The 12479-nt window shown below is 40.2% G+C and overlaps 1 protein-coding gene across 1 annotated transcript in view; it reads left to right on the forward strand.

Moving 5' to 3' along the window:
• PBRM1 (polybromo 1) overlaps positions 1-12479 on the forward strand; it is a 55020-nt gene that overhangs the window by 16826 nt on the left and 25715 nt on the right. Inside the window, 5 exon segments of the mRNA XM_009076007.1 lie at positions 6208-6349; positions 6931-7028; positions 9470-9746; positions 10574-10679; positions 11980-12478. Coding sequence (XP_009074255.1) covers positions 6208-6349; positions 6931-7028; positions 9470-9746; positions 10574-10679; positions 11980-12478 — 1122 coding nt within the window.

Here is a 12479-nt window from a genome sequence, read left to right on the forward strand (position 1 = left end):
TACTGCTGTGTTTTCCAAATTAACAGTCTTTAGCAATGTGAACTGCAGAAAGATGGTTGCAGTTACATTCCTTTTGTCTAGGTCACTGTGTAACTGTGGATAATAATTATTATCACTCATGATGTAGCTGTCCTGGGCTGAAGTAAGCAGTTCATCATTTATAAATCTGTGAGCCATGAAAGGTTCATCAGATGCCAGAGCACAGTTGTCAGATTAGACCCCTGAGTGAAAATAAGTAAGGAAGATCTTTCTTTAGTGGCCCAAGTTAAGCTAACGTGATGGATGTGTGTCAGGGGCCTGAGTGCATTAGTAGACTTTAATAGTGCTGAGCAGCCTTGGGTGGCCCAGGCCTCCAGCCCAGTGGCCACTCCAGTCCCTGCTCAAGCTACACTGCAGGAGTGCTGGGCCTTCAGCCTTAGTGGGTGAGTGCTGGGCCCTTAGTGTTCACGTGTCTGTAATCCACTCTGATGCACAGCTCTGTAACTTGTAGTTACACCGTAATATGATCCACCAGACTTGGGATAATTGTTAAATAAGCAATGTCTTTGTTAGACCAGAAACTAACAAAGCTGGTTTGTGGGGTTTTTGAACTTGTCAGAGGGTGTTCTGCATGTGCTGGGGAACAAGTCTGGAGCTGCCACACTGGTTATCTATCCATTCGTGGCTTTAAAACATTTTTTCTTATGTCTTAGCACAGCTATTGGTTTGGCAGAGAAAGTGTTTCGTCTTGTCTTGAATGAAGCACAAAATGTACTTTTGATGGGAAAAAAGAAGTGAAATTGAGAAGAATCTTAGACAGTTGTCAGGAAGCTTTTTGTCTGAATGTACTTAAAAGTATCAGCTCAAATTATGTATGAACAGATTTAATTGGGAAAGGCTTTCCATTAAGATATCCTTGATACGAGTTGTAAGACAAATAATTTGCCATGGAGAGGCAACTGCACTTCTGCTTTCCCTCAGTGTAGGCAGATTGCATCTGGCTTTGTGAGCAGCACACAAACTCCACACAAGTGGAGTGAAGAACTGTAGAAAAAAATTACTTACTGCCTGAAAGCCTAGAAAATAAGGAGCGGGCAGAATTTTTAGGAAGAGTATTTGAGGCTCACAAGTTAAAGCACAGTGTTTATAGTAGTCCAGCTTCTTTTTGCAAATTCTGAAATTCAGCTGTTTATTAAATTGCCATATAACCTTTACTTCTTACTATACTTAAAAAGCCTTCAAATCGTGTATATAAGCACTTAGTTGATGTCTTTCAGGGAAAACTGAAGTTGGTGTGGTTTTACTGATATTGCAAATATATCTTTTGGTATTCAAAACTGTCACTTGTTAGGGTTGGAGGTTCTTTGTGGCTTTTTGTTGTGGGAGTTTGGTTTTGGGGATTGGTTTTTTTTTGTGGTTTGTTTGTGGGTTTTGAGGTTTTTTTGAGATATACATATAAAGGGCACATTTTCTGTTCCCAGATGGAGACAGTAAAGTTAAATGTCCCAGTGAAACGCTGAAGGTGTTGGAGTAAAGCCTGTTATTCCTGTCTCCTATCTGTTTTGCTTTGGCATCTGGCTGCCTAGGCTATCCTGCCAGAGTGAACTGTGCAGTGTGTGGCTGTTGCAAATTTCACAGCTAGTCATATATTTCAGGGGGTTTTGTGTGTGCTAAATGCAGGCAAAGTCTTAAAAAATAATACATGATTTCTAGAGGGAGTGTATGAGTGTGCTTAGCTTTAATGAGATGTACCTGTCACAGCCTCTCAGTCACTTCATGGGTGTTATGAGCCTCAGTCATTTGAGCTGAGTGCAGATCCCCAGCTGTTCCTTGATGTGGGAGGTAATCCTGCTGATAGCTTTGGTTTTCTGCTAGTTTCCTCCTGACTTGCTCTTTACAGAATCACAGAATAGCCAAGGCTGGAAGGAAGACCATCCAGCCCAACCCCTGGGTATGGCAGGGTCACCCAGGGCAAGGTGCCCAGGGCTATATCAAGTCAGGTTTTCAGTATCTCCACAGATGGAGACTCCACATCCTCCCTGGGCAGCCAGTGCCAGTGTTTGACCACCCTCACAGTAAAACCCCCTTGTGTTAGCTGAAATTTCATGTGCTCCCATTTGTTCCCCTTACCTCTTGCCCAGTCAGTGGGCACAGCTGAGATGAGCCTGGGTCCCCTTTCATTCCCTCCCACCAGGTGTTCTCTCACACTGATGAGAATTCCCTGCCTCAAACAGGACAAAACTCAGAGCTGTAGAACAAGAAAATCCTATTTTAAAAGAAAGGTATGACACTGAAGGCTGTGTCTTTCATGTGTGGTAAAAGTGCTTGGTGTGGAGGTTACTTGAAACTTGACATAGCTGATGGAAAGTCATTCTGTAATTACCAGTAACCATATGAATAGTCAGGAAACACAGGAGAATTTGTTCAGTGACCCAGTGCATAAGTGCTAGACCCTGGCATGCTTGCAGGAACTGTGTTCCTTTGTAAACTTGACAGTGTTAGGAGGTATGATCCCTAAGGCAAGAGGGTCAGGCTTTCTTATATCAGAGGAGGAAGGTGTGCCAGGGAGTTCCCAGATTTCAGCTCTCCTCAAACAAGTGAGGGCAGTGTGGGAGCACAGGCACTGAAATTGGCACCTTCACTGGCACACCCTGGTGTTTTGTGCTCCTGGAAGCTGAGATGGTAGTTGAGGTTTAAAAACATTGCAAGGATCTAGGGTAAAATCTGCCTGGGTTTGTGTGATGTCTACTGCTGGGGGAATTGAAATGCATTTTTCCTATGAACATGCCACTTTTTGGACAGTGGTCTGTGACACAGGAATCTAAACATTTCATTTGACTGCACTGGGATGTGTTGAGGCTCTCCCAAAGATGTGAGATTAGTGGTGGCTCTTGTTGCTTTTGGATTAATTATTGGTTATTTGAGTGGAGTTTACAGTAAGTGTCATCACCTGGTCAGGCAGATTGTGCCATGTCATTTAACCAGTTTTAGTACTATGGCAAATAAAGGAGTGGAACTTGAAGTAATGCAAACTACTGCCTGAGGTAACATCTGAAGAGTTAATAGAGAACTTTCTTATTTAAAAAAAAATGGAAAGAAAAGAGCCTAAACCCATTACAAATTAAGTTCTTCATGGAAAAAGAATTGCATTAAGATTTTAGTATTACATTGACTTTAGAAAAATAACATGACACTACTTTTCAGTTTGCTTAATTGATGAACAGGTAAATATTCTCTGCAGAGAAAATGATGACTGATATTTAGAATACATTGTGAATTTTCACTTCATCTGAAATTTAGGAGTTCTGTCATTCCTTTTGTCACTTGAAATAATTTTCTATTTGTTGAATATTGTATATTTTTAAAATCTTCTGGTTGCATAACCAGTTTCCTACCTTGGCAAGTAGTTCCAGTGCATATGTAAGGCCTTTATGAAATTTCAGGCTCAAGTAAACAAGGTTCCTGATGTATTTTGTTGACATTTGTCAAATGCCTTTCGTGATCCCACACATCCTTTGTTTGTGGGTTTTTTCCCTGAAGAGACAGGACTAGCACTTCACAATTTCAGAATATGAGAAAATAAGTTACATAACTGGTTTTAGTCATGTGTCTGAATTTTTTCTGTAGGAAATTTGTAGGCATAGTATGTGCCCAATATGATGACTCTTTTGATTCTGTGAAGAGACGTATCTCTCCCATCATCAGTTCTTTCAGATATTCCCCCTGGAAGGGCTGATGAGATTCCAGGAGACCTCTGGGAGGCTGAGTGCCAGCATACTGTATTGTTTGTCAATTACTCTTCTGATTTTGACCCAACTAAATGTCCTGCCAGTGTTGTTTTGGGCTTAGTGGCCTTATGAAACTGTAGCCTACCTTTTAAACTGTGATTATTTTCCCCTTATTTTGCCAAGGTCGTTATGTTTCAAAGGATATTCTTCCAAGTTTTAATCTTGCTTTTGGCTCCAGATGTATCACAGTCAATCATTTGACAGAAATTTCTCTTGGTTTCTAGTGTGTAATTTGTGTTACATTGGCAGTGACTTTTTGCAGAGCTGTGGGGTTGGTTCGCTTTAGTCTCACTTTGTGAAATAAACTGATGTTTTAAAATCCTTTTCTCCTAAGATTGGTGAGATGGCCTGTGAAAAATGTGTTGTGAAGCTGCATTTCATAGCATTCACAGTACTTGTGTTCTGCTGAGTTTGACTGTAATTAACTCTGTTCAAAGTACTTCTGTGAATAACCTTCTTAATTAATCATCCTATTGTTTGCTGATAGCAAGTACATTGAAGGGGGTGGGAAGAGAGGAGGCTCTTTGCAGACTCCAACAGGATCACTTTTGTTCCTATGCATTTTCATTCTTCATACCTGTGGTTGGAAGTTTTCTCTTTCCAAACCATATGGGCTAAGTCTGGATTTTCACTTTTGTGGTCAGCCCTCATGAATACAGCTGTGAATCTAAGTTTTCTTAAAATCAGATGCCCTGAACCTTGGTTGGTTGGGTGTGGATACACAAGTGGTGATAGTGTTCACATCCTGAGTATTTATGACCCTGTGCATCATATGCTAGTGGTTTAGAGCAAAATAATCCTAAATGTCATGAGCTTTTTATTTCGTTTTTGACTTTTGTAATACCAGTCTCATATTCCTTAACATATGCAAATAATCGTTGCTGGAATTTTACAAGGTGTAAATGGAGGCTGATTTGCCTTTTCTTCATAGCAATTTAATTGGTACCCAAAATCTTGTCCTTTTGGGAGGATTCCGTGTTTGTTTGTGTATTTATTGCATACTAATCTAATGATTATTATATTGGTAACTCTCCTGTTTTCTGGAGCAACAGAATGAAGCTGGCAGGAAAATTTCTCGATTATCTGTTGCTTCAGTTGGAAATATTAAAATAACCTGAAAAGTAATGCATAAAGGTTTGCAAGATATTGATGTCTTAAAGTCTTAAAAAACATGTATGAACCCAAAACGGTTCATTTGAAATGAGAATGACAACAGGTGATTTTCCCCACATCTTCCATTTAGGATATTTGTCCGAAGTTGTTTTTTTATTTTTTCATGATCATTGGAGACACACTGATTCTTCAACTCTGAAATAAAAAGAAACATGCTTCATCTCGCTGTTTCAGTGAGGCACATGCAGTTGCCATCCTGGAAATGTGCAGTGAGGTGGACATTTCCTGCAGAATGTTTTTCCATCACGACAGCTTTACAGACATGTGCACTTCTCTGTGGGTTTTATAACAGTTTCAGCTGTGTGCCATGTTTAATCCAACTGTGACTTCCTCATCCTTGGCTGACCTGTGAGAATTCTGCTTTACACCGCTTGGACTTCAGCTTTACAGCTGAACTTTGTCAGGCAAGGTTTGAGGCTAAAACATAGTTATATTACATTTATTTTGTGGTAGAGCTTATTCTCCATCAGACAGGTTCACATTGAGCCAGGTGCAGAAGAAACCAGACTGGGTTTAAAGGTATGTAAGCAGCAGATGTGCCAGGCAGGCAGGTCAGGAGGGAGCTGTGCAGGAGGATGGCTGAGGTTTGCAGCTGTGATAGGGTTTGGGGTTTGTGTTGTTGCAGATTAATATTTTCTGCTGTGTGTAATGAAGTTTTGGAAGGTTTAAAAGAGTTGTCTAGAACTTTCACCCATTGTGCAAGGAAATGTGAGAAACCCATAAAGTTGTTGGCAAGCTTAGTGCACTGATTCATGTGTTTAGTGTGTGAAAAATGACTTTATTGTTATGAGTCCTCTCCTGTTTTCACGTGAAGACAAGGGAAACATTGGAGTGGGTTAGCATGAGAGATTCTGGGCACTCCTGGTTCCCACTGAAGACGAAGGGGTTGGTGTAGGGCAGGCAGTGGTGGTGGTGGTGCAGAGCTTGCCTGTCACACTGGCATCATGCCCTGAGGTCAGGCTGAGGGGCACTGGAGTAGTGTCAGCAGGTCGTGCTCCTGCCTCCCCCGTGCCACATCCCATCTGAGTGTGCAGACAGGACTTCAGTCTGCATGGCTTGCAGAATTATTGAAGCCATTCTCTAAGAGGAGATATGTTTCCCTCATATAGTTACAACTGTAGATGTTACTTGAGCACCAGAAAAAGAAAACACGTTTCTGTAATTAAGAGCTCTTTGGGTATTGATTTTTCGTGAAAATTAAGATACTAAAGAACTGTTTTGCACTGTGCAACTTGTGAAGGATCTGATTGGTATTTCTCTTTTGCAGAACCAAGCTGAAGAACCATGAATATGAAACTTTAGATCAGTTGGAGGCTGATCTGAATTTGATGTTTGAAAATGCCAAGCGGTACAATGTTCCCAATTCTGCCATCTATAAAAGAGTACTGAAAATGCAGCAGGTTATGCAGGTATGTGGAGTAGAACAATCGAAAGGATATAACTTCACATGTCAATTTATTTCCCTAATGGGTATTTTGCAAAGTAATGTTTACCTAGACCTGTATTTGCAGTGGTGTTTTCTTGCTTAGGGGGAAGTATGGGAATGAAGAGCATCATAAAGTGATTTATCTTCAGCACACCTGCTGCCTTCTGTGATTTCATTTGGTCAATTTATCCCTTACTATGACTCTTAACACAATCAAGTTGGAGAAGATTGATGATATGAGGATTTTTTAGGGTTTGCAGTTAGTTGGAGCATGCTAAACCACTTCAGATTTCACTAAGTGTTCCAGCTAAGTGCTGCAGTCTGAAATGGCATTGTTTTCAGATTGGTTCTTCAAAAACTGTTCTGACTGTTAGAAAGAATTATGCTGCTGTTTTATGTCTCCCAACTTATATTAAACAAATCACTGGAAATATTTTGATGCTGGTTTAGTCTCAAAACCCATAGTTGCATCTTTCTTTGTGCTTCTGATCTATTTAAATGTTCAGTACTATTCTGGAAGTGTCCAGCAGTGAGTTTGGCTTCAGGGATTTGCTCTTTTTTCAGGCAAAGAAGAAGGAGCTCGCTAGGAGAGATGATATTGAGGATGGGGACAGTATGATTTCTTCTGCTACATCTGATACTGGAAGCTCAAAAAGGAAAAGGTATGTGCTGCTGTAGTTCCTGCAGACCGTGACACTGCTGCATCTTTTATGTGTTAAAGAGAATAAGCAGCCGTGGTCTTTAGCATTTGTGTAGGGATTTGTAATTCTGAAACTTAACATTGTTGAGTGTTGGTTCTAATTAACTTAAAACTATTTGCTGACTTTATTTTCCTGTTTTGGTCTATTAGTTGACAGTTGTCAACATCAGTTCAGTAAGTGGCATGGACACTGTAGTTACATTGAATTAGGTGAGCGTTAGTGATGGTTTATGGAAAGAATTCTTTACAGTGATTGCAGCTATGTAATTAATGTTCCTCTGCATATTTCTTTGGTGTTGCTTATGACCTTCAGCTTCCTATATATTTATTTCTTTGTTCTGCCAAAGTAACAGCCATTGTGGGGGGAGGAAGGGAATGAAACAGAGCATCAGCAAAGAGGCACTGAAGAGCAGTCATGTAAATGCAATGATATACACCCATAACTAATCTGTAGGGAGAAAATGTGAACATGGATTTAGGAGGTGGTACAGTCTAGGGATGCTAGGAGGAAGAAATGTAGTGGAACAATAAGACAGACCACAGTACCAAATGAAGGTTGGGAAGGAACAAGTTGTGAAAATTGTTAGTTTTGTGATCTTTGGGCTCAAAGAAAAGTACTAAACTAATCAGTCAAATTGTCATTGGTGTCCTTTTAATCCCATGTTGCTTTTGATCACCTTGTCCAAGACAATACTGAAATGCTTAAAAGAAGGAATCTATCAGGCCTTGTCATCTGAGAACAGTAAGAGACAAAAAGTTGTGTTCATAGGTATGGGAAATCAAAATGATGCCTGAACAGAACCTGAAAATGCTTCTGATGTTGTCAGTTCAATATTAGTTATTCATTTCACTTGATGAATGATAGGAAGGAAAAGAAGATTGTAAATGCTACTGATGGCAAAAGTGAAACACTGAGAGGAATTTCAAAACGTTGCTGAGAAAAGGAAACTAATAACCCATGAAAAACTCATCCTGTTGGGAAAATAACAGTGACACAGAAGAAAGTTGTTTGAATGTCCCCTTTCATGTATCAGATGCATGACCTGAATCTTGAGTCCTGGCAGACCTTTTGCTATTTCTGCTTTGGTTTCGCTTTGCCTGCTTCCATTGAACTGAATGCTGAAACTTGGAAACATGTTAAAATGGGGAATTTGGAAGCATGTCTGTGTTCCGGCATTGCTCATCTGCTAGTGTGAGCAGCTAACTAGCATTTTCCAGCAGTGATGATAATGCAGAAAAAAAGTTTTTAACCTATGTAAGATACATTTTGAGTTTTCTTTGTTGTTAATTTTCATTATTTTGCTGAGCTCACCAAGGAGCAAAAGGTGTTTGAGGCATGAGGCTGTGCTGAATTAGGAGTGTTTTAAATGTGGGAGGAAAAGATCCAGTTGTTGGAAAATCTGTGGTGCAGTTTGATCTCTGAGAAGTTATACAGGGATGTTTTGCTCGTTCTGCAGTTGGAGGTAGTTTCGGATTGTTTTGGTTTTGTTGTCTTTACAGATAATATAGTCAAAATTAGAACTACCTCAATAAATCTTAAGGAGATTGCAGTTTGGAAACTTGTTTAAAAGTGCTTTGTAGAGAGTGTATTTGAGTGCCACAGTACTGAGATGAGATTGTACGTTATTTTGTCTCCCTTACCTGATCTGCTCATAGACCATGCAGTGTATGCACAGGGAGCTCTGTCTTGGTTGTGCTGTCAGATTTCTTGAGACAGCCATAAGGGCTACACATAGGATGACTATGAATTTTGTGGGGATAGCATGTATGTGACCATTTTCTACCTGTGTTTGCAGTTTTGATGAGCTTTATGGACTTGTAACTTCATTTGGCTGTGACTGACAGATATTTAAGCAGTTCAGATCCTTCTTACTACTACATTCTTGATGTCCTTATTTTCTTTTATCTGGTACTGAAGAATTTCTCTGAAATAGTAGCTCAAGTCTTTGATATTCTATATTCAGCAGATGTAGTCACAAAGATACTGGCTGGATGTTTTTTCCTGTTTGCTCTGGATCTTGAGCTCCTGGATTCAGACTCCTGGTCCTGACCAGTTTGTTTTCTCTGCAGCTGAGAAGTGCTTAAAGCTCCTTTTGACCCATGCAACTGTGAAAAAGAGTTATTTGTTTTATTCTGTAGTATACTTAAACTCAAGTGCAATGAGAGAAAAATCATATCTAAGAGTAGTTTCCTGCTCCTGTTGCAGACTGTGGGTTATGGTGCTGTTGTCATCTGCAAATTCTGGTGCATTGTCTTAATGTTGAATTCTTGAGTGTGTTTAGGTGGTTCTGGTTGTTTTTCCATGGCAGAGGAAAATGTCATTTTGATATTTGTGTTGGAAGTGGGAAAAAGAGCCCCTGACATTTATTCTTTCCCTTTTTCTTTTTCTCCTTGACCTAACAGTAAAAAGAATATCCGGAAGCAGCGAATGAAGATCTTATACAATGCAGTTCTGGAAGCTCGAGAGCCAGGCACAGGCAGGAGGCTCTGTGATCTGTTCACAGTTAAGCCATCCAAAAAGGACTATCCAGACTATTATAAAATTATCTTGGAGCCAATGGACTTGAAAATGATCGAACACAACATCCGCAACGACAAGTACGCGGCGGAGGAAGCCATGATCGAAGACATGAAGCTCATGTTCCGAAACGCGAGGCATTACAACGAGGAAGGCTCCCAGGTACTGATTTCATTCATCACTCACACTCACCTCTCTTCTTTGCAGATGTGTCAGTTATGGTAGGATGATTTCATTTTGACTGTTACTCACATTATTTATTATAACTGTTTATTGAACTAAAATAGAAATTCTCCGAACTTCTGAAGGAAGGATTTCTCTGTTGGAAAGAAACCAGCTTTGTTGTCATGGAAGTAGAGAGTGTGGGGGATCAGATTAGAAGGCCTGACTTGTTTAGCCTAGCAAAAGGAGTCTGAAAGGAATATGTTTTTCATTTACAAATGTACTGCAGGGTGTGTCTGTACTGCGATGTTTCTCAACCAGCAAGCAGGGTGTTGTGAAACAGGGTGCGGGTAAGGATTTCCAGCTGTTTCTAATAAGGAACTTGATCAGCTACTGTACAGGACTTTATGATGAGGTTACATTCACTGAGGTTGGATTTGAAGACCCAGGAGGACTGTTCTAGGCCTTTGTACCTTGGTGGAATCACAGTAGTTTAAGAGATCTTTAATTGCTCAGCTGAAGGGTTTGATGAGGGAGTTGATAAAACAACTTGCCATTTTGTAGTCTTTGGAACAGAAATGCAGCTTGATTAGATAATTTATTCAAGGGGTTTAGCTCCCTGATTTTGATGGTGTTCATCAGTTCTGCTTACCTGTGTGAGTCAGATAAAAAGGATTTATTTCTCAAATGTACACTTTGCATAAAGTACTTGATTTTTCTCACAGCTTTTCCAAACTAACATTTAGATGTTCCTTAGGGGCTAGTTTTAAACTAAACACAGTAAACCTTGTTTTGGCTGGTTTTTGATTGCTTTTACTGATTAATAGGTGTACAATGATGCCCATATGCTGGAAAAGATCCTTAAAGAAAAAAGGAAAGAACTGGGACCCTTGGCTGAAGATGATGATGTTGCATCCCCTAAACTAAAGCTAAGTAAGGCAACCTTGTACATTGCTCTGTCTCATTTCAGCACTTATGAAACTCCAATACAGATGGACAGATCTTCCTTTTAGAGTAGTTCTGCACATGTACACGGATGTGCAAAGTAGAATTACGTTTTCTAAATCATCACAGCAATGGTTTGGTGTACACAGATGTGCAAAGTAGAATTACATTTTCTAAATCATCACAGCAATGGTTTGTTTATATGCATATAAAATAGAATTAAGTTGTTGCATGTAGTGTTTTCTAAGAAAAGTAAATTAGAGTGTAGAAAGAAAACTGCAGAATGACTGGAATGAGCAGCATTTAGTCATGTAGTGTCATCCAGATGTTGGATGGTGCATTGTGTGCCCAGTCACTCTGACCATGTGTTGCAGGGTTTGCTTACAAGTGAGGCACTTCTCACACTGAGCAAAGCTCTTCATTTCCTTGGGTAAATGTCTGGGATTTCCACTGAATGGTAAAAGAGTGAGCTTTATTTGTAAAACTATTGAAAGCCATGAAAAACATGGAAGCGAAACTTCCCACGTCTGTTCTGAGAGCTGTTTCCCTTACAAACTGGATTTGTTACTAGCCAAATCTTGTGTACCTCTAATATGTGTTCAGAATTTAGCAAACTGAGAAGAATAAAATTGCACAGAAAGACTTAAAGAAACTTAACTGCACACAGGCCTCTTAAAAATTAAACGTGCAGCTCTCAGGTAAGGCCCAGGTGTAGAGAACTCACAGGCAGAGTCTGTGCAGCACAGTGACACAGATCCTGAATTAATCAGAAAGCCAATCTGATTGATAATCCTGTGGGAGGCCTTAATTTGCATTTTACCTGTAATAATCCTCTCAATTTGGCATAAATGTCATAAGGAATCTGATAATATTTAGAATACTCAGTGATAGCAAAACCCCTCTGATGTCTGGATTTTTAACAGCTGTAGAGAGAAAGGTATGCAGGGCTGGCAAAATCAAACTGAGTATAGAGGAGCTGAGTAATGACATGAGGTAGGAAAAGATGTTTTCCATGCTAAGTGTGAAGAGGCCTTGGCCAGGCGGACCAGATAGTGAGTTATGATTCCATCTTTGCCAAAAATAACATTTTAAAAATACAGTCATGCAGTTATAAAAAGTAAAGCAAACTGCAGCGTGGAATGGGCTCCGTGTTGTGAGGCTTGTGCTCATCCCATTGCTTCAGTGAGCAATTCTCCAGTCTGCACTGGAGATGGACCAGAGAAGTGTGAGAGTTCTTGGATTTATCATTTTTCTTTTTGTTTGTCTTTTTTTCTTTCTGTCATCTTAGGCAGGAAAAGTGGGATTTCTCCTAAAAAATCCAAGTACATGACTCCAATGCAGCAGAAGCTGAATGAGGTGTACGAGGCCGTTAAGAACTACACGGACAAGCGAGGCAGGCGGCTCAGCGCCATCTTCCTGCGGCTGCCGTCCCGCTCCGAGCTCCCCGACTACTATGTCACCATTAAAAAACCTGTGGACATGGAAAAGATCAGGAGCCATATGATGGCAAATAAATACCAGGATATCGACTCCATGGTGGAGGACTTTGTGATGATGTTCAATAACGCTTGCACTTACAACGAGCCGGAGTCTTTGATTTATAAGGATGCTCTTGTCCTGCATAAGGTTTTGCTTGAGACTCGGAGGGAAATAGAAGGAGATGAGGATTCTCATGTGCCCAATGTCACTTTGCTAATTCAGGAACTTATCCATAACCTTTTTGTATCTGTTATGAGCCACCAGGATGATGAGGGCAGATGTTACAGTGATTCCTTAGCTGAGATTCCT

The sequence above is a fragment of the Acanthisitta chloris genome, unplaced genomic scaffold, assembly GCF_000695815.1.
Source record: "Acanthisitta chloris isolate BGI_N310 unplaced genomic scaffold, ASM69581v1 scaffold41145, whole genome shotgun sequence".
NCBI lineage: Eukaryota > Metazoa > Chordata > Aves > Passeriformes > Acanthisittidae > Acanthisitta > Acanthisitta chloris.